The 22295-nt window shown below is 41.2% G+C and overlaps 1 protein-coding gene across 5 annotated transcripts in view; it reads right to left on the bottom strand.

The window, feature by feature from the left end:
* PPARGC1A (PPARG coactivator 1 alpha) overlaps window positions 1-22295 on the bottom strand; it is a 641509-nt gene that overhangs the window by 4396 nt on the left and 614818 nt on the right. For all 5 annotated transcript variants that reach the window (XM_072737984.1, XM_072737985.1, XM_072737983.1 and 2 more), the window contains 5 exons: window positions 17105-18020; window positions 16470-16574; window positions 16162-16282; window positions 6641-6762; window positions 6157-6308 (listed from right to left, as the gene is read on the bottom strand). In XM_072737984.1, the coding sequence (XP_072594085.1) occupies window positions 6157-6308; window positions 6641-6762; window positions 16162-16282; window positions 16470-16574; window positions 17105-18020 (1416 nt within the window). The remainder of the gene's footprint in view (window positions 1-6156; window positions 6309-6640; window positions 6763-16161; window positions 16283-16469; window positions 16575-17104; window positions 18021-22295) is intronic.

The raw sequence follows: 22295 nt of genomic DNA, 5'->3' as shown, positions 1-22295 counted from the left end.
AGGTAATATGTGTACAGACGGTAAGGAGTAGTAAGCATTAGGGACCCCTGAGTGGCTCAGAGGTTGGGCGCCTGCCTTCGGCTCAGGTCGTGATCCCGGGATTCGGGATCGAGTCCTGCATCGGCCTCCCTGCGAGGAGCCTGCTTCTCCCCCTGCCTGTGTCTCTGCCTCTCTCTCTCTCTCTCTGTGTGTGTCTCATGAATAAATAAATAAATCTTAAAAAAAAAGGAGTAGTAAGCATTTAAAACACTATTTTTTTTAAAAGATTTCATCTGTGGATTTGACAGAGAGAGCAAGAGAGCACAAGCAGAGGGAACAATAGAGAGAGAGAGAAGCAGGCTCCACCCACGCAGGGAGCCCGATGTGTGGCTGGATCCAAGCCGAAGGCAGATGCTTAACCGACTGAGCCACCCAGGTGCCCCTAAAACGCTAATTTTTGACACATTACAGTCTTTAACAATCCCAGGAGGTAATCAGAACAAACTTTGACATTTCTGATCAACAGCAACATATTCAATCAATATATTTTAAAAATAACCATGTCCTGTCCCCTGCTTGGAGTGTGAAATGATTTACCCAAGGTTCCTCAACAACTCAAGTGGCGAGGTAAGAGGAGACGCTGGACTAATTTTCCTGTCTAATGGGATAGATTTCACTGAACATAAGAGTCAGGTGAGTGGGAGGGAGGCCGAGTCTTCAGAACTTCACCTACTCCCCACCTGGCTGCTCTCCTTTCGGGCAGGAGGAACGAACGGTCCATCCATCTATCCTAGTACCTTGGGAGCACCCCAGCGAGAGTGGCACAGATTCACCCCCAGACTGAAAGGTACAGGGAAACACTTCATGCCCGGAGAAGACTAAGTCAACCTCTAAAACAAGAGGGAAAAGACACGGGTATAAATTAAACCACGGTCTTTCTTGAATTCTTCAACCAGTCCAAGTCAGCTCTTGTGAAAAGCCCCACAGACTTCACATAGCCCCTTAACAAAATCGTCGTGCGGTAGCAATGATGGATGCAACGTGAAATTCTGATTATAAATATTTCTGATTTTTCTCCAGTGACGTTTATAAAAAAATCAAATATTTCTGCTGGTCTTGCAAATGAGGAGAGACATCTTAGAAACATAACAGAAAGCGTCTTGCAAATAAATTCATTCTTTTGAAAGCACTTCCTTGAAGGGAAAACAAAAGTCCTTTCTGGAAGTATGAAGAATCCTACTCTCAGAGGACATTTCTGTGTTTTATCTAGAATGTTACAAAACAGAAATGTCCGAAGTGACAGGAGAGAGGGTAAGACTCTTTATTTTTTATTTATTTTTATTTTATAGGGACTTTTTCTTCTGTTGACTACTGCATCCCCAGCATGTTTTACTTATCTGAGGGTGCAAAATGTTTTTTTTTCCCCTCCTCTCCTTTATTGCAGGGAATGGTGTGCACGCTCACAGTGGAGCCTGAACAGATGTCCATTTTGCTTTTGCACCTGTGAGTGTAAATTCTGGTGGTAAAGGGAACTATTGATGGGTAATATAGTTATACTGAGTTACCTCCACCTTTAAGAATTAGCTATTTTTGGCTTTCCTACCCATATTCAGAGAATCCTCAGAACCAAATGGTGACTAATGAAGGTAGAAAGGCAAAGTCCTATGCTATATTAGGTGCCCTGAATTAATGAGGGAATCAATAAAACTAGTTTTGGATATAATATTACAAACAATTCTGGGAAAGGAAATTTTAGGAAAAAGCAGGGTACCATGCAGCACGCTCACCGACCTCACAAGCTGTTTGCCGCAAAGGCTGTGGTCCCTCAAGCTCTCCAGCACCAGGCTGACTTGTGGCCCTTCCTTCTAACTACCTCAGCCATCTTAGATTTTAGACAAGGAAATTCCTTTACTTTTTTTTTTTCTTTCATTCTTACCATCCCTTGTATTTATTGACTTTATGTTGAGCAATTTTTTCCAGGTAAAGAACACCAATTGCAGTCGGCCTCAGACATTTATAAAACACAGGACAAAAATGGCCAATCTTTCCTCACTAACATCTTATATAATCAATTCTTTTTTTTTTAATGATCCTATTTATTTATTCATGAGAGGCACAGCGAGAGAGAGACAGAGACAGAGACAAGGGCAGAGGGAGAAGCAGGCTCCATGCAGGGAGCCCGACGTGGGACTCAATCCTGGGGCCCGGGATGACACCCAGAGCCAAAGGCAGACACTCAACCTCTGAGCCACCCAGGCGTCCCTAGTGAATTCTTAAATCACACCAGCTCCCACGCTCTCTTCATAGATAGCCTGATAAGCAGTTGGCTTGTATCACTAAAGCCTCACGAGCAGCTGTCACTCCAATCAAAATTCTTTTTTTGTAGAGACGCACATACAAAAAGTCCTGCTCGTTGCTTGAGATTAACCTGAAATCAGAATGCCACTTGCACGACAAATAAAGTTAGAAGAAGAGCCTCCTGATGACTGGAGTCTGCACTAAGGTCAGTGCAGAAACGTCAAGAACGCTCATACTGATCTTTCCTTGAAGGACACTTTGAGAATATTTAAAATGTCTTAACTTTGGGTTACTCTACATCAAATCCAGAATTTTTGTGTTTCCGTATTTTCATTAGCAAAAAAAAAAAAATATTTGGACAAAGTGGCTCTCTAGAGTTTCTTCACTATAAAATATGATAGCTGGTATTTACATCGATGTGATCACTGACACAGGTGGGCTGTGTCACACAATAGGCAAACACAGACTCTTTTCTGTTGAATACATGGTTACATGCAACTCCAGAGACAACAACATCTATGCCACTAAAGGATGTTGCAACACAAGCAAGAGATAATAAAATTTTGACAGGAAAAAGCCAGAAGCCACTCCAATTATTTTTTTAAACAAATTATTATAAATAATAAATAAATAAATAAATAAATAAACATGTTAATGTCATAAAAAATGTTATAAATAATATAAATAGAAACACATTGCAATACAAATGTATTCTTACCACCTAGAAAACTGTTGGCACAAAGCAGGTGCTAAAACTAGAATTTGTTGAATGAATGTATTAATCATGAACACCAGCATTTAAAAAAAAAAAGGATGAAAATATTTATGTTAGGATATTGGGATGATTTACCAATGAATGCCAAGGGTATATATAAAGTTATATATATATTTAAGATGCTTTAATGGAATATAGTTTTTTGGCTTAATAAAGAATTTGTGATGAATGTTATTTATTTCATCTTTCCTGTATGTTTAAGTTCTATACCATACACTAATTCCTGATGAATACATTATTATATTCTTAATACTGACCCATCCTTCTCTTCTGTTCCTATACTCCTAATTTTAATTTCTATCTTTGAGAAAGAACCACCTGTTTATAAGACAGTAAACAGACTCAGAGATTACAGATTCACGGAACCCAGGTTCAAATCCTGGCTTTACCCAGGTAACCTTGATTGTCCCTTTAAACCCTGAGTCTCACTCATAAAACCGGCTCATAGTATTAACTCAGAATTGTTATATTTTGCACTCAGAGTGTTGTAGTAATCACTAGGGTGCCCCAATAGTAGAGGAATAGGATGTATGAGCTAATTTAATTTAGGGAGCAAAACAGAAAAAAAAATTGGTTAAATCTATCTAAAATGACAGGTCACTTCACTCTTGGTAAAATTAATCTATATAACATCATTTTCACTAACTCTCAACAGACACACAGGTGAGTTCCCAGTCCCTTTAAGTATCCAATATGGTCTCGTGTTCACCAAATTCACTGGTCGTGCCCTGAAGCATTTAACTTGAGCTCTTCAGCGGACAAACACAGGACACGTATGACTGTACGTTGTTCGGTTCCAGAGCTGGGCCCCTGACGTTGGTGCTTTCATTGTAAACCAACTTGACATTTCTAACTTCTCATCACTGTCATTTTTTATAATAATCGCAGCTACTATTTCTTGAGCACCTACTTTATGCCAGACACCGTGGCAACCGCTTCACAAACATCTATTGAATCTCTGCAAGGACACGAGGGGATAGTTTACCAAGGAAGAAGGAGGCAGAGGGAGCTTCACTGTTTGCTCAAGGTCAGGAGCTAAGTCAGGTTTCAAAACCAGGTCTGTACCATTCCAAAGCCGGGGCTCTCTCCACCACGCCATGCCTACGCTCGGATCGACTGCCCTTCGTGAAATTGTAGGGCTTCAGGGAATTGGGAAAACCCATGCTACTACAATACACATCAAACATACTTTTCAGAAAATACAGAGCCAGCTTAGCGACGGCAGAGTTTCTATTGCTGCTGGCGAGGCAGAAAGATAACAAGAGGGGAAGCATTCTTCTTAGAAATATTTCAGGGAGGCTCTAGTTCAATTTGGAAATACCATCCAATCCTCCCTCTACCAGTGATGAATCGTGATTTAAAGGCCCCTCTAGGTAGCTTATTTTAAACTCTAGATGTTTTGAAAGACTGGAAACACCCTGGCCTTCATCACTGAGGAAAATAAGTCAAATCAACTTAAGACTTCAATCCGTCTTGACTGTTTTTATCAGCCAACATTTGAACAAATGACTTGCCACCTTTTATATTTTCATCCCTCGGCCTCTATCTCTCTGACAGTCAGCTGCCTCTCCCCTGCTTCATACTATCTATTTAGCTTGTGAAGTGAATTATAGCATATTCCCCTGAACAATGCACACCACCTATATCAATTACTTTAGGAAGACATCACTTTGGTGGAAGGGAGAAAAAAAAAATCCCTATATTTGGTATTCATTTCTTTCTTTATACCGAGCCAAAGAAGTGCAGACAGGTATATAGTAATGCTGATGAATACATTTATATGTTAATTTTATGACGATGATTATTATAAACAGGTTTAAATTATTTACATCATATGCACAAGACATTTGCCATTTCGTTCCTTCATTCCTTCATCAAAGGACTTAAAGGTTTCCAATACATTAAATAGGGAATGGCAGGCAAAGGGACCAAATTAAAATGGGGAAGAAAATTAAGATGTCCATTTTGGCATTATTTATAATGGCCAAAAAATTGGAAGTTGAATAAAGGTTTAGCTATAACGGAATGATTACATATAACAGTATCACCTAACACAATACTGTGCGACCATTTAACTAAGTTGATAAATTATTTTTAATCCTTGAGGATACGGTGGAAAATGAACTTATGTAATATGAAGTGAGAAGAGCTGAATTTAAAAAATGGATAGATCTAAATTATGTGACTCCCAACTATAAAAAATTAGACATCCTGAGACAAAACACTGGACGGTGAGTCACACAGCATATCTCTGGGTGATGGGCCGACAGCTGATCTGACTATTTTTCTTAATACTTTTCGTATTTTCCAAAATTTACCCCTTGAGTCTATATAAATTTTATAACAGGGAAAAGGAATATTTACAAATGCTTCAGTATCCTTATCTATAAAAGGATGATGATAATAATAATAACCACCTCCTAGGATTGTTCTGGTAATTAAATAAGAAAATGCTTGCAGAGCCCCTGGCACAGTGCCTAGCATATGGGAACACTCAAAAAAAAAATAACAGTTTTCTTTCCTCCTTTTGTTTTAAAGAAAGTGTAGTGTGATTTAGCGTATGAAATTATATTTTCTCCTCTCAAGGTGTAATTTGTAGAATGTGTCTTAACATTTTTAAGAGATTGTAAGATAATAAGGAAAAAAGAACCAGAATATTCTGTTGCATATTCTGTTCCGTAAGACAACAATGATAATGCAAAGGTTTATACAGAAGGATTCAGGGCAGGCACAGAAAGCAATAGCACATTGCAAACCTATGCAAAGACACACACACACACACACACACACACACACATGCACACACAACATAAACACATGCAAGCACACACATACACACACAACCAGTGCAGACTCTCAGCATTTGGGAAGACAGTACAAAGAATTTACTTCTGCTCTTTGCTGCCAAAACCTAAGCCCTTTGCTTCTGAAACTGTCTTGCACCTTAAAAAAAAAAAATTAAAAATAAGATAAAATCTGTATTCAAACATTCCCTCTAGCAAAATAAAGTGATGGTCCAGCCCAATATGCCTACGGTTTACATCTGCTTCCATTTTGAGCCCTACATTATGGATTCCTCATTCCATGTACAATAAAATCCATACCTAGGTCTGCATAGTTAGACTTGAAAAATTGCTTGCGTCCACAAAAGTACAGCTCGAAGTCAGTTTCATTCGACCTGCGCAAAGTGTATCCATTTTCAAGAGCAGCAAAAGCATCACAGGTATAACGGTAGGTGATGAAACCATAGCTGTCTCTGCAATGGACAGAGAAGAGAGGTTCAAAGCTGGTGAGGAAGCATTAACATATATGCCTGTAACCCTTCCTACTTTGGGAGACTCCGCTGGTGCCAACGTCTGAACCACTGCATCCATTTATCAGTGTGATTGTCCTGTCAGGCAGCTAAATACTTATTTCTGGGACAGGAAATCTCAACTAGAAAGATTAATAAATAGGGATAAAAGAAAATAAATAAGGTTCTGAACTCAACATGTCATCTGTCAAAGCATTCCCATCCTAGTAATCTTATGGCCATAATTTTTTACATATGTCAGCCTCTAAACAAGAAATAATCTTGAAGATTCTTACCCATCATCCCGCAGATTTACTGTGCACTCCTCAATTTCACCAAAAACTTCAAAACGGTCCCTCAGTTCCGTCCGTGTTGTGTCAGGTCTGATTTTACCAACATAAATCACACGGCGTTCTTCCTGGGGAGGGGGGGCGAGTAAGGAGAGACTTTTGCCAGTTCTGGAGATAGGAAGGGAGCTGCACCTCTAGAAACATTTCTAAATGCATAATCATGCGTACCAAGAACCCACAGAGCATGCCAGTTAAAGCAAACCACCCACTAAAACTGAATGAAAGACTACATGTGACCCCAGTTTTAGTGTCCATTTTTCTATACTCCGAATTCAGTCTTTCTCCTATATCGCCTACCCTGCATCTCACTCTCTTCTGCTTTTGCTCACCAGCTCTGCTCTCCTCTTGCATGAGCTTCTACATCTTAGGGAAGAAATACAGCTAATGCGATCTTTTTCTCACTGGGCAGCTGAACGATGCCTATTAAATACTGTAACACTTGTGACTTGATTCTCAATCTTCAAGATTGGCAAGAAACTGACCCATCTTGCAAAACCGTTTAATTTCTCACTTTACTCAGGATTCTAATAATGAGATGTACAATTTTTGACATTCCCTCAAAACCATGATTTTAAACCCTAGTATAAATAAAAATTACCTGCAGTGTTTACTAAAAATGCAAATTATTGGGGGTTTATCCCGTCTGTACCAAAAAAAAATTGGAACATACAATTCAATGATCTTCATTTTTAATAAGCACACCCTAGTGATTCTGATGCAGGTGGTCCAAAGACAATAGTTTGAAAAATACAGTCTTAAAATGTAGGCTATTTTAAGCCCCGGGTCTCTGAAGAATAAGAGCTATAAAAGAGGCTATAAATTTCACTTTGCCAATGAATCTTATTTTAGGAACAGACCAGAAGGGTGTGGCCTAATTTCACAAATGGAGTCAATAGCATCATAATCTGAAAGTCATCAGCAATTTATAACCTACAAAATATGGAAATAATATCTTATAGCCTCAGGGTGGACTCCTTTTTCACAAAACAGTAAAACACCCTTCTTAGTGTAAGAAGCAATCCTCTATCAGTTGTTCTAAGAAGATAAGGCCGAAGGTGATAATGTCTCTCAAAACTAAGCGAAGGTTTTTCAAGAATGCAAGGAGTTAATATAAAGTCTGTGCTTACTAAGAACAACTCATCTATACGCTTACTAAGAACAAACAAGAATGAAATGAACTCATGGCTGCAGAGGTTTAAGTTAGATGGGAGCAGAGATGAAGAAACACAAGACTAAGGCGTATAGATCCAGCTTGCCTAAGAATCTTCTCTGGATATACCAACAGTTTCCTGCCTTGGATGATGTAAAGAGTAATTTGGGCTTATGGCAAAGAGATGCCCTATGTTATTTCCCAAATATCTTTCCTTTTCATACACCCAATATTTAGCAAAGGGCCTGGCAAAGAGAACTCAGTAAGCACTTGTGAGATATAAATGAGCAATTCACAGATCTATAATATATACTCTCCTAGGTGATCTGATCATCCGGGCCTCATCTTCTTTTACCACATGCAACACTCATTTCTGTTTTCATCAAAGAAATTCCTCCGGGCTTCAGACTCAAACCGCCAACTGTCTGACGTCTCAGGCTGGATGTCCCCTGAGCACGTCAAGCTAGGCCAACATTAGCCAAACCCAGGTCTCCAGTGCCACCCTCTCCCGAGTGGGTCTTTCTCCAGTGTTTTTGTGTCACTGAAGTTAATGCCATCTACCCAGGTATTCAGGGTAAAAACCTTTCTCGATTCTTCCCCCTTCGTCCTCTCTACGCATCCAATCACCCATTAAGCCCTGTTGGTTTTTACCTCCTAAATAACTACCTCTCTGCCCTCTCTTACTACATCTTCCCTAAACCAAGCTGCCAGCCTCTCTTTCCTGGACTAGCAGGACAGCCTCCCCACTCGGATCCTGTGTCTATATTCACCCTCCTTTAATCTATTCCTTCACTTCAAACAGAATAATCTTTGCTAAGGGAACAGAAATCTGATCGTGTCCATTATTATCTAAAACATATCAGTGGCCTCATATAATGTCTAAGGGAAGACTTAAAGCATTAACAGGACCCACCAGATCCTGCATGGTCTGCACCTGTCTACATCGTGGGCTTCACCTCCCACTTCCCGCTCTTCCCTTTATTTCCCAGCCACATCAAGCTTCCATCAGACGCTACCATATACTGTGCTCCTCTCATTCTCCAAGGCCTTCGCACCAGCTGCCCCCTTGCAACTTGTAATATCCTCCCCACACTGCCTCTCCTCTTTTTCACCAACATACACATACCGTCTAAAATTTTATTGAACTCAACAATTGTTTCCTTTCTGAGACTTGAGATGAGGTCAAGCTTCCTCTTGGTTGTGTTTATAGTATTCTCACTATTTCTCGTTTATAGTTCTAAGTCCCATTATAATTAAATAGTTAATAGTTAATTCATTGTTTAATGTCCACCTCCCTCTTCAGTGAAATCTTCATGAAAGCAGAAATGACACGGGTCCCATTGACTATTGTGTTTTAAGGGTACTTGAAGCATACCAGAGACTCAATGAACACTTGTTGAAGAATCAATCAATTGCCAATCAATTAATCATTTTTTAACAATTACCCTTCATTACATTAAAGATGCCTACGTGTAATCCTTGCTCTAAGGCAACAGAGAACGAAAGCCACATTTGATGCTTAATCATAGGGAAAACCCTGTCCAGGTAGCTCAGCTGAGTGAATTGACTAAGATCTCCATGATTGGTTTTCACAGGTTTAAGTGGAAGAAGTACAGAATAACTACATGTTTGCAGAACTCTCACTCTTAAAAATCACTTCTGAAAATCAGAGGTGGGGCCTCCCCTGAAATCCTCAGTAAAACACAATTCCTCTGACAACAGCCATCAGGCCTAAATAATTGACCAGGTGAAGTAGAGCGAACAGAGTCGACTGCCTGACTCCCTTCCATGTAGATTGTATGTCGTCTCAATCGAAGGCTGTAATTGCATTGTTCCAGAGCACCCAGCACATCCTGGAGATCAATAAATACAAATGGATGGCAAGGCTCATCCTGGGGCAGTGTCGTACATTTGAGCAAGGGAGTCATAACACCACATTCCATTCTTTTTACGCAGCCAGCTCTAGCCAAACAGCCAAATGGGAAGGGACCATTATCTAAACTTTCTGGCGCCTGCTTGCATGGGTGTTATGGTTTTTTCGTTTTGTTTTTTTTTTTTTTTTTTAATCAGCCCTTTTAGGAAGGTTACTACTGTATAAAGAAAAAGGAGGGGGAAATACAGAAGAGAGGGAAAGAAATTGAACCATCACAAAGAAATTGCTCAACTACCATTATGGGAATACACACAGCCTACGTATTCAAGGAAATTTGAAGTTAAAGCTAAAATCGACCATATGCACGTCCATATGCAGACATATTGGGACAGTCTCTGAATTGCTTCTTTATACAAAACTGTATGCAACAATGATCCTACAAAGAAGATAAACCAGAGGACCTTTTTGGATACTGATACATTTTGCAGTAAAAAGAAGACACAATTTAGACGGGGAAAACAGAACCCCCAAGGGCTGGTGCACAATCACGTAAACTACCTATTTGTCTATCATCTCCTTTTATGAAACACAGGAATGGAACCATGTCTTCCTTACAAAGATCAGAGATTGAATACATGCTGAAATTCTCATTTTAGAAAATGATTAGAGTGCTTGGTTTTCCTAGTGCTAAAAATGAAACTAAAAGGCATCTGAAGGTCTAAAAGCAAAGACAAAAATCTTTCCAAGATTGGCCAAAATGTCTAGCAAAGAAGCGATTATTTTTAACATGTTGCAGTTTTATTAGACAGATGAATAGATTCCATATCTTTAAAAAACCTTAACATTTGCAGCCAATTTTTCAAGACATTAATTTCTAAACAGGAGATGAAAGGAAAAGAAATCAAAATGCTTAATAACATTTTCAACTTCTTAAAGGCTTGGAGGAACTCTAAACCTTTGGAAAAAGCTCCTTGAAAAATGATTTTCAGACCAGTTTTCACTATTGAGGAGGATGGGACATTCATCAAATATCTTTTAGCTTCAATTTTCACAAACGCTAGTTCGCTGATGGGGTGGATAACAAAATTGAAGATTTATATTGCATTAACAGGTATAGTAAATCATCATTACATCAAAATACAGGGGGATAAATAAAGAAAAAAAACGGACTGAAATTAACTGACTTTGCATTATCAAACTCTTTATCAAAAAGAGAACAGAGCCTTCCAGTGAGCTGGGGAAAACATTTCAATGGTTGTTTCTCATCAACTAATAAGCTAGTCTTGGTAACAGGGATTTGACTAAGAGAAAGGGAATTTAGTATGGAGATTAACATTTATTGAATTCTAATATATGCCAAGCACTGTGCTTGATGCTTCTGTATGGGTGATCTCACCAAAATGCTCTGCAATGCTAGGTAACAATAAGGAACAGCCTGATGTAATTTAGATTTCAGTTCCCAGAACTTTTATTCTATATTTCCAAGTCAGGATAATGTAAAGATTCTTTCTCCTATGCTAAGGAAACTGCATGTCAACTTCAGCCATGAAAGATTTATATTCATTTCCAGATTAGCTACCAACCTGACTTCCTTAGAAATTCCAAATACTGTATGTGAGATGAATGGATAAAATCTAAGCCATTTTAGGCTGAATGGTATAGCTAGGTCCACCCTCTAAAAGATGAAGTGAGAGAGGGGATGGTTGTGAAAAGTCTTATATGGACAGAAACAAATGCCAGAACCTTGACAAAATGTCAAAAAAAAAAAAAAAAGTGTTGTTGTTGTTTTTCTCTTTCTTTCTCTTCGTACCGATTACACTATTGAATTCAGTAGGCATTCAGTAAGTACCTACTACTAGGGAGCACTCTGAGGGGAGAAACAAAACTATTAGCACTCGGTTTTCCAAAGTTACTTGCCTCCAAGTACAACCCAAGAATACTCTTCCTTAGAGTCTAAAGTTGGGTCAGTGAAAATAAATCCAGAATAGTCGACCTAGAGCTGACATGAAAGTAAACACCAACAGGGCAGAAAACACAGAAACTATAGACTGAGAGGATATAGGACAACTTTCAATAAAGCTGCTAATTTCTAAATAGTGAGCTTCAATTCATTATAGACCATATATTCTAAACCATGCGAAATACCTCTTGAAAAAAAGGCTTGGATAGAAAACTATTTCCTCCCAAAATAATAACTATGATAAATTACACATTTTTTTTTTTCATTTGGAAGAAGCTGATGATTATCAGTGATGAAGCACTGTTCCTGGCTCCTGGGCTATATACTGACGAATGGAAGAGAGAAATGAAATGGCACAGTCATTGCCCAGGCACATCTGGTTTGGATTTCAAGCACTGAGCCATATCATAATGTGTAGATTTGCCCTTTAAATTAACATCCCATTATCATGTTTTCTGGCAGGAAATTGTACCGACTGCAAATGGAGTTGGACTTAGAACTCCACAAGAAATTACAGCAGTGACAGTTTAGACATTAAGTACCAAACTCTGGCTTGCAGAGTTCCGATTAACCTGAATTATTGCAAGCCTAGGAAGCCGAGGAAGGCAGAAGGTGAATCAGTTCTTGAGAAAAAGTTTTGGTGAAAAATAGAGAAAAGAAGAAACCAAACAACGGCAATGGTCAATCCCAACGGAAGATTCCGTGTCAGAAACTTATCATTAGTCTTCTCTTAACTCTTGGATTTGCTGTACTCAGGTTGGTCTGGATCAAGATTTCTAGACTCATAAGCAATGAAAAGCTTATGGACCTCCTAAACCATCCCCTTATGGAACTCAAAACGAAAGCAACATGGAACACAGGACAAAGATAGCAAAGACTACTTTAATTTTGTAAAATATCAATTACTAGATGATTTTAACTTTTTTTTTTTCATTTCCTTTTTGAGCCTCTGCTCTGCTAGTCCTCTAATTATATGCCTGATCTGAATTAATAGATAACCAGCACGGTACCCTAGATATTCCAAATGTAATTTGCTCCTTCTTCATTACTTTAAGGGTGTCTCAAAAATATGAAGGGAAATCACCTACTTAACCAGCATGGGCGGAACGTCCTATTTCCTTTTGCTGCTTCCTGAGTGATTTCTCAAGCTAATCCAGTCAAATGAGTCAAAACTCATTGCATGTACCTCTGTACCTAAATCTATAAAAATACACTTTGCAAACGCACTGTGGCCCAAGAAAGTAGATCATCTCGAAGAAGGAAATTGATCAGAAAATCTTCCCATGGGTAAACTCATTAAGTTCACTATGCCTTCAAGATAGACTTCAAAATCTTTATCATGACCTGCAGGACATTTGGGGGATCTGGCTTCCATGGAGCCCTCCAGACTCATTTCCTATTGCTCCTGTGCCCCATTGTTCTGCTCACATGACTAGCAGTCTCCCAATACACCATGCTCCTGTCCAGAGACTTAGTGTGAGCTACAGCTTCTGTCTAGAATAGCAATGTCCAATAAAAATATAATGCAGCATAGAGAGTGTTAAATTATCTAGGAGGCGCATTTTAAAAAGTAAAAAGAAACAAAATTTAATTTTAATAATGTATTTTATTTAGCTCAATATATCCAATATATTATCATTTCAGTTTGTCATTGATATAAAAAGTATTAATGAGGCATTTTACACTTTTGGGCTAAGTCTTCAAAATCCAATCATGTTTATAGTGCATCTTAATTCAGAACTAGCAGCATTTACTATGTGCCTTGTGGCCACCATCTTCCATAGCACAGTTGTAGAAAACCTTTGCCCTTCTTCTCTTTCCTTCTTTTTCTTTCTCCAAAATTCTTTTTTTCTTTTGATTTCAGATCAATCTCACCCTCTCTAGGGATGCCTTCCATCACTCTCAGGTCTAGGTGTCCAACCCATTTGCCACCAGAGTACCTTTGATTAACCTCTGCAATGGCACTTAAAATACCCTATTGCTTGTTTGCATATCTTTATCTGCCAGTAGACGAAGCTCTCTGGATGTGTGGACCAGGTCTTACCTAATGTTACACCCCAAGCACGTAGCAAATGTTTGTCACATAAAGCATCTTGAGTTTTCACTTATGTTAAGCAGAAATAGCATATCATTGTCCAAGAGGGGATTAGTTTTAGAGTAAAGTCCCAAATCTTTATGGTAAGCTCTTATTAACTATAATTCACTGTGTTGGTAAAGTAAATATCTCTATGTCCCAGTTTTGGGGGAGTTTTTTGTTGTTGTTGTTGTTGTTTTAATCTCCTTTTCCAAAATAAAAACAAAAACACGAAAATCTGAAAGCCAAAATTCTGACAAACGCTTCGTTAATTTAAAATGACTTAATGTGAGCCAACTTGATATTTGTACTATATAGGCCATCTCTCAGAGAGAACTGAAAAAGGCCAACTTGCTCCAAGAGTTAACTAAAAAAAACTGGTCAACATTAGTGACACAAAGGGAAGGCAGGAGGTATCTGCTTTCAGTCTGGGGCTAGTGACCTCAAGGTTGCTTTTGGCACAGGCATCAACTATGGAGAGGAGACCAATCACACTATTTGATGTTTTGGAAAGAGCCAACTAATGAAAAGACCCCTCCCTCCCTTTATACACTTTTGTTAAGTATCTGGCACTAAATTATCTTTGGAAAGAGGAAAAGAAGCACGCCACTTAGCTACATTTATCTAGACAGCTTTGCCTATAGTGGTATATTTTGCCCAAACGAGCAAATACATGATGGAACTATTAATCCCTCTCTTCAATGTGATACTTTTGGGGAAGAAACATGAAGGATTTCATTAAATATGAATCCGCAAACACTGAAATAACAATTTTCCTACATGCTTGCTCAACATGATTCTCTTTTGTAAAGATTAACTGTAATGTGCCATATTAAAAGGCTTTGTAAACTATATGGCATTATATAAATGTGAGTTATTATAATTATTGAACAGGCTATTAATTAAATACAGCAAAATTAGAAAAATTGAATTTTTAATTTTCATTAGTCTTCTTAAGTGTTAACTAATGACACTCTGGCAGCTCTTAATATCACAGCTCACTTGAAAGTTGAGAAGAATGGGGGAAAGTATTGTAATTTGCACAAGACTTTTGATGCAGTCTTAGGTAGATTCAACATTAAATGACAGCAAACATCCTAGACCTTGAGTCTAGGTATTCAATTACTTCTCCCTTCTTTTTTTTGAGTGCCTGCGATGGACACGCCTCTCAGTTCACCTCTTCCCTCTGGTTGGTAACTGTGGCCCAGTGCCTGATTGTGACTCCGTTAGTCAGTTCTTTTAGGTGGATTTTTCAAGATTTTGTAGATGGCAGTCAGTTTTCTTAGACGCACTATGTAGATCTAATCTTTACAGTTTAAAAGTCATTTCCCTAAACATTGGTTACCCTCTCTGCAAGATATGTGAAAAGCTGATCCAATTGCAATGCCTCTTAGGAGCTGGCACAGACAGGCAGCTGAAGTGAACAAAAGCCTTGCCCCTTCTGATCGATTACTCAGGGCCCCCTGAAGCACTGAGTTGAGAGAGACCCAAACTCTCCCTGAGGGCTCAGTGGGAAAAGTTCTGTAATTGGTTAGGAATGTCTGCAGAGACAAAACTGACAATCGCAGGGATGGGTTTTTGCCACCCGGGTTCTAAGTTGATGAGCAATAGGAAGGAGGTGGAGTAAGTCAACTGCCTGGGGGCAGGTGCTGAAGATCTACTGACCCGCAGAGAACAAACAGGTTCAACGTAACCTGGATCTTAAACCCAAGAACCAGTAGTGTCTGCACATCAAATAAACACCACACGCTGCAGCAAGTAGTGCCGAAATACCGAATGGGTTCTTGCAAAGTAAGTCATAAGATATGTGGATGTGTCGATGACCCAGTGAGACGCTGGCCCAGCACACATAAGAGATGATGACGTTTTAGCCTCTCTGCCTTTCCTGCCTCCTTTGGCCCTAACTCGAACCCAGTCCCTTCACAGGCCATCCAACGCTATCGCCGCCTAAAAGGCAAAAACTGAAACCAAACACTGATACTGCCTCGTCTCAACACTCTGACAAAAAGGCAGCAGAGAACAGAAAAAGTCATCATCTGACCCGATGGAACCATTATTTGACCAAAAAAATAAATAAAAAATAAAAAAATAAATCCCTGCTCCCTCCATTTTGGAAAAAAAAAAAAAGAGGTGAAAAACAGTAATGAGCTTCCAGGTGACTGAAAAATAGGAAGTCTGAATAAGAGCATACGCTCCTTTAACTTTGTGTTCCCCCCTAAGCTGGGGCCGGGGGGATCGCGGACCCACTGATGTTTTCAGGTCAACAGGCTGAAATTCGAATTAAAGCCTTAGCTTTAGTTTATTTTCTAATCTACAAAGAAGAAAAGAGAAAGAGAGAGAGAGAAAGAAAAGAAACAAGAAAGGAAAGGAAACCCTCCTTTCAACCAGAAGGGAGCTCCCGGCTGCTTACAATTGCCTTCTGCCTCTGCCTCTCCCTTTGCTTGGCCCTCTCAGACTCCCGCTTCTCGTACTCTCTGCGGTACTCTTCCCTCTTCAGCCTCTCGTGCTGATACTCCTCGTAGCTGTCATACCTGAGAAACACAACTTCATCATTAAGTCAATCGCCTCCACAATCAATGGGGAACTGGGGTCGGGGTGGGGGCGGCGAGGTAACAGGTGGCGTCTGGAGCAAGGGTGGGAGAGATGGGTTAACGGGGTGGGGGGAGCTTCTGGGGCAGGGCCCAGAGAGAGGGGATGGGCAAAGGCCCCCCGCCTTACCTGGGCCGACGGCTGTAGGGCGACCTGGAACGTGATCTTGCACACAGGGGAGAATTTCGGTGCGCGCGGTGTCTGCAGTGGCTCGACTCGTAGTGGTAGCAAGATCTGCGAGAGGGAGGGGAGGGCAGAAAGGGCATTTGGCTCTGCCCCGAAAGCCCTGGTTATGGGGCCCACTGAGCGAGCGTCCCCTGCAGCACCGTCTTAGGGAAGCGGCGCCTCCCTCCTAGCTCCTGGTGAGGCCTCCAGGTGACACTAGTGATAGTCAGCTGAGAGGTGGGGGGCCGATGTGTGCTCTCCCAGCCCCTCCTGTCCCTGTGCACGCCCAGCGCCGGTCTGGTCCCCTGTCAGCTTTATCTCGCATGGATCTCAACTATCCTGGCACAGGGCAGCTCTCCAGGTAATGGAAAAAGTTAGCTGAGCAAGTTCCGTACAGATCGCTCTCTGCGATGCGGCCGGCTCGGGGCCCTGTGCTCAAGGCCGGCGGATTTGAGAGGAGAGGGGGAGGCCTGTCTGTGTAAAGACCTGGCGCCCAGCCCCAGAGGCCCTGGGGTGGCCTGGGGGTGGCCTGGCCCGTCTGCGGGTTGTGAGTGCATTTAGGGACCTTACGCTCTGGGCGGGCCGTTCACGAGGTTTACCTTGAAGACGATCTACTGCCTGGGGACCTTGATCTTGACCTGGAATATGGTGATCGGGAACACGACCTGTGTCGAGAAAAGGATCTTGAACGCGAGCGCATCCTTTGGGGTCTTTGAGCAAATAAGGATTTGGGTGGTGACACGGAATCTCTACATGGAGAGTTAAAGGAAGAGCAGGAAGGCGACACATCGAACAATGAATAGGATTGCGTGCCATCCCAAGGGTAGTTCAGTTTATCACTTTCATCTTCGCTGTCATCAAACAGGCCATCCATGGCTAGTCCTGAATTGATAAACATAGGTAGTTTGGAGAATTGTTCATTACTGAAATCACTGTTCCTCAGTTCACTGGTCTTGTCTGCTTCGTCGTCAAAAACAGCTTGACTGGGATGACCGAAGTGCTTGTTCAGCTCGGCTCGGATTTCCTGGTCTTGGAGCTGTTTTCTGGTGCTGCAAGGAGAGACCTGCTTGGCCGCCCCCGAAGTCTCTCTCAGGTAGCACTGGTCTGAATCTGTGGAAGAACAAATCTGCCCCTGCCAACCGGAGGAGGCATCTTTATATTCTAGTTGTCTAGAGTCTTGGAGCTCCTGTGATATATTAATGAGTATTTCCGTTTTGGAATTGATTGACTGACAGTAGTCATGGTCACCAAACAGCCGTAGGCTGGGCCGCTTGGCCTTCCTTTCCTCGTGTCCACTGGTGAGCACTGAGGTCTTGCTAAGTTGTGCGTACAACTCAGACTGCTCGGGCCCTTTCTTGGTGGAGGTATTGCCTTGGGTGCCAGAAGGCTCACTGTACCGGGGCTTCTTCGATGGCGGAGGTACCACAGTCTTGCAAGAGGACTTCAGCTTCGGAGAAGTCCTGAAAGGGTTATCTTGGTTGGCTTTGTGAGGAGGAGTTGTGGGTGGAGTTAGGCCTGAAGGTAAAAGAGGAAACACACGCACACACACGCACACGCACACGAGGGGTGTGGGGAGAGAAACAAGAGACAGAGATCATGTTGTTAAATGCCAGGACATGCCAAAAAATCCTAACTTTTCCAGGATTTCAGACAATGGGGAGAAAGAGGGAACCGGAATTCATGACAAGCCCCGAGAAAGTGTCTCTCTCCCGCTAAGCCTCTGTCACCAAGAAAGATGGATCTCACTAGTGCCGGGCAGCGGTGAAATCCGTGATATTTGGGATTTTTAAACCCCCACGCTCACACATCTTGCTTCCCAGAAAACATTAGCGCCTTGCGACCGGCCTCCACGGCACCAGGCATGAGCAAAGCTCACATTTCCAAGGGCATCGTCTGTCTGCCTTATGGAAAATTAACACAGCGTGGCCCAGGGGAATGGCAGGGAAGCTTTGGTAGCATTCGTCTGCAGAGGCGTCTGCGGAGCATCCAAGTGGCCCAGAAATTGTTCTCCCATCAAGGATACCTACCCATGGAGCCAAACAACTAGGCAACTCAGGAAAAAAAAAAAAAAAAAAAAAAAAAAAAGATGGGCTGACAGCAAATGTGGGGCAGGGTGAGAGGGACACAGACAACTTCAAAGTAAGTTCAGTGAAACAGGACAGAGCAAGGCAGGGGACCAGACAACTCTGCGACTTGACGGCAATGATTCTTTGTTTCCACAGTTCATTAACTTAGTAAACCATGGCTAATGTAGGTATAATACTTTCTTGTAAGCATAACTAATACATTCTGTCTAAAATATGGTTCTGCAACAGAAACCTAAATGAACAGTAACACTAAATATTGCAGCGCCAGCGGACCGTTTTATTTAGAGCACAACATCGGGGCGGGCGATGAGGCTGGAGGATTGGAACGGATCCAAACTTCAGCAACCCACTAATTAAAAAAGTAAAAAAAAAAAAAAATCAAAAATCATAAGATGAGAAAGAGAGATGCGAGAGACCCCATCAGTGGGTGACTTTTTTTTTTTTCTATGAAAGAGCAGATAAATTCCATGAGATGCCATCGTGGAAGCATCTGTGAATTACAGTTGCCTCCACCACCTTTCACCCCCCCCCCCCCCCCACCGAGGACGTTCTCCGCATCCCTTTACACCGAGGGAGGACAGTTGGGAAATGGCTCCAGAGTCCAAGGAACTTTGAAGAAGGGCAGGCTGGAGTTCAGATGACTTTATGCTTACAAGGGAATATTTGAGTTTACAGCACACTTTCTATTTAGGAGGATGGGGGAAGGCTACTCAGCAGAAAAGAACTTCAAGTCTGCTAACAAGCCTGGGGTTAGACTTAAGGCAACTGCACATTTCAAGGAAATGGCAGAGAAACCTCAGCTTGCTGGAGAAAGGGGAAAATACACCTATAGATCTGTGTGTGCGGAAACACACACACACACACACACACACACACACATAACCAAGTAGGTCACAGAAAGCCACATGCAATTTTGATATGAACAGGAAGGGAGTGCCTCTTTCTCCCACTTTAAAGAAATAGAGGAAATTACTGTGAATATTTGCTCGACAATGAAGTATTTACACCACTTTTTGGCAGTTTGTGTTATGCAGAGCTAATGCTCCTTAAACGAGGGCAGAAGAGCCACACAGACGCCAGGTAACTTGACTTCGGACATCCGTCCCAGAACGGTTCAGAAAGGCAGGGGGACGGAAGCACAGGAGAAGGAGCACCCCGGAGCCCCAGGAAAGCTCCCCCCTTGGCAGCCAGGCGGCCTTCGCAGGAAGATAACCGGGAGGTGACACGTTATTGGATGAAACGTCGGTGTCACTGAGGCCCGCTCTCCTTCCGATCCCTCTTCCGTGGACAAGTATGTCTCTTAGTCTAAGAAATTCCCATGTGATCAGTCTCCTCTCTCTCCTCTCTCCCTTACCTCTGCGCGGGCCTCTCACAGCCCTGATGCCCCCGCACGCCCCCTTCAAGGACCCTTACAACAAATCTAAAGGTACTAAGGCTGCCCTCCCCACCCCGCAAAGAAATCACAGATTCTCAGATCTGTCTTCCAGGAGGTTAAGATGCTCGGAGAAATAATGATGAATAATCTGTCTCTGCTGAGCAAACAACAGCCAAATATTCCAAATGACATAGCCCTTGAATGGGGGAAACGACAGTCGACATCCTAAAACCCAACTCCGTGAATCTCCTCATGGTCCCCAAACTAGGGTGGTTTTTACTTTTCTAATAATTTATTGCCAGGATCACCCATTTGGTATTTATTGGACAATGCTATATATTCCTGCTCATCTCTTTTTTTTTTTTTTTTTTTTTTTTTGCTCATCTCTTTTTGAATGTATGTTTTATCTTGTCTCTCCAAATAGATTATACGCTCTGAGCAGAATGTTGCCTGGCCTTATTTTTGCAAAAATTCTCACTCATTCATTGATTTTTATTTTTTCTAGGGGCACCAGGGTGGCTCGGTCGGTTAAGTGTTTGCCTCCGGCTCAGGTCATGACCCCGGGGTCCTGGGATGGAGCCCCGCTTCCAGCCCCCTGCTCAGCGGTGGGTCTGCTTCTCCCTCTCCCTCTGCCCCTCCACTTGCTCCTGTGTGCTCGCTTGCTCTCTCTCTTTCTCACTGTCTCTCTCTCTCTTTGTGCCAAATAAATAAATAAAATCTTTTTTTTTTTAATTTTTCTGGATTCTCCTTTAGTAGTGGGTCTCACATTTCAGTGGCCCAAGAATAACTGGGGAAGCTGGTCAAACGTTTTTAATGAGGCGGTTCATGGACCCCATATAGAGACCTTCTCTCCTGTCATGTCTGTGCAGCCCATCGCCTTGTTCTCAGGTACATGTATTTTGACTGACATTCTAGACGTATAAAAAGAAAACCTAAACTTCAGAAACACCAAATTAGGCCACTATTAAAGAGAGACTATTCCTAAAAATAGCTCAGCTATCTAGGGATTTTAAATATAGAAATTCTTTTTAGTCTTGAACATTTGAAACCCTTGTCCTAGTACCTAAACTCATTATTGCTTAAATAACTGATTCTCAAGTTGCTCTTGGGAGTGGCGACACCTTGATTGTAGTTTTTTTTTAGTTAAAAACCAAACCTTTTACATTCTTCACATCTCGGGCAGCCTGTAGCAATGGAACAGACATTCACTGAACACCTACTATGTGCTGGATAATACACCGGATGCTGGGGCTTCTGGGACTTCATGGTTCCTTTTCATAAATGGGAAAATCTTTAAAACTTGAAGTAAGGTACATGTTTTTGTGTACGTACTTAAAATTTACAGAAACTCTAAGATAACCACACATAGCCTAAGAATGAATATAGCAGGGCTGTAAATTTCTGTTGGCACCCCTTACTAAAAAATAATAATAACAATAATAACAATAATAATTAATAATAATATTTACTTAACAGATTGAGGTTATTTTAGGATTAGTGACTAGGTGGGTAAGGGCAAACAGATAATTCAGATAATTCCATAAACTTTTTATAATAATAATAATAATAATTAATAATATTTACTTAACAGATTGAGGTTATTTTAGGATTAGTGACTAGGTGGGTAAGGGCAAACAGATAATTCAGATAATTCCATAAACTTTTTATAATAATAATAATAATAATAATTAATAATAATATTTACCTAACAGATTGAGGTTATTCTAGGATTAGTGAGTAGGTGGGTAAGGGCAAACAGATAATTCAGATAATTCCCTAAACTTTTTACTGTTTACTGAAACATTCTTAGAGAATACCTCCAAGCAAGACAGAAATCTCAAGGATGGAACCAGCAGTGCGTAATTGAAAATCTATTTCCAGATAGAGTGGAGACCCAACGCAAAACAAAGCGAAGCAAAACAAAAGTGTAAGAAGCACTTGTTCTTTTTTTTTCTTTTTTTTTTTAAACATGGTGTCAAACTTTGAAGAGACACTCATGGGCACAGGGACCCCTTGCTGCAACGGAACGAACTGGATGTCTCCCACGTCCGCCACCCAGAACCCAGTTCCCTGCGGTAGGAGGGCAGTCAATACTCAATTCCTTGATGCCACTACCTTTGCTCATCTTCCCTCTAATGGCCAGACTCTCAATTTCACCCCACAAGCTTAAATCAACAGTGCTAATGCCTCCCATAACCTCCGGATTATTTCCTGTGTGTTGATTTTCTGGGGAATGTGTACATTTTGGTGTTGACAGTACAAGGTATATTCCATGCTCTCTCTTGAACTTAGCAGGTTTTGACAGATTTATGTGAGGACAGATGGCCA

The sequence above is a fragment of the Vulpes vulpes genome, chromosome 14 (assembly GCF_048418805.1).
Source record: "Vulpes vulpes isolate BD-2025 chromosome 14, VulVul3, whole genome shotgun sequence".
In the NCBI taxonomy this organism is placed as follows: Eukaryota; Metazoa; Chordata; class Mammalia; order Carnivora; family Canidae; genus Vulpes; species Vulpes vulpes.
This window is presented reverse-complemented; position numbering and strand designations above follow the sequence as displayed.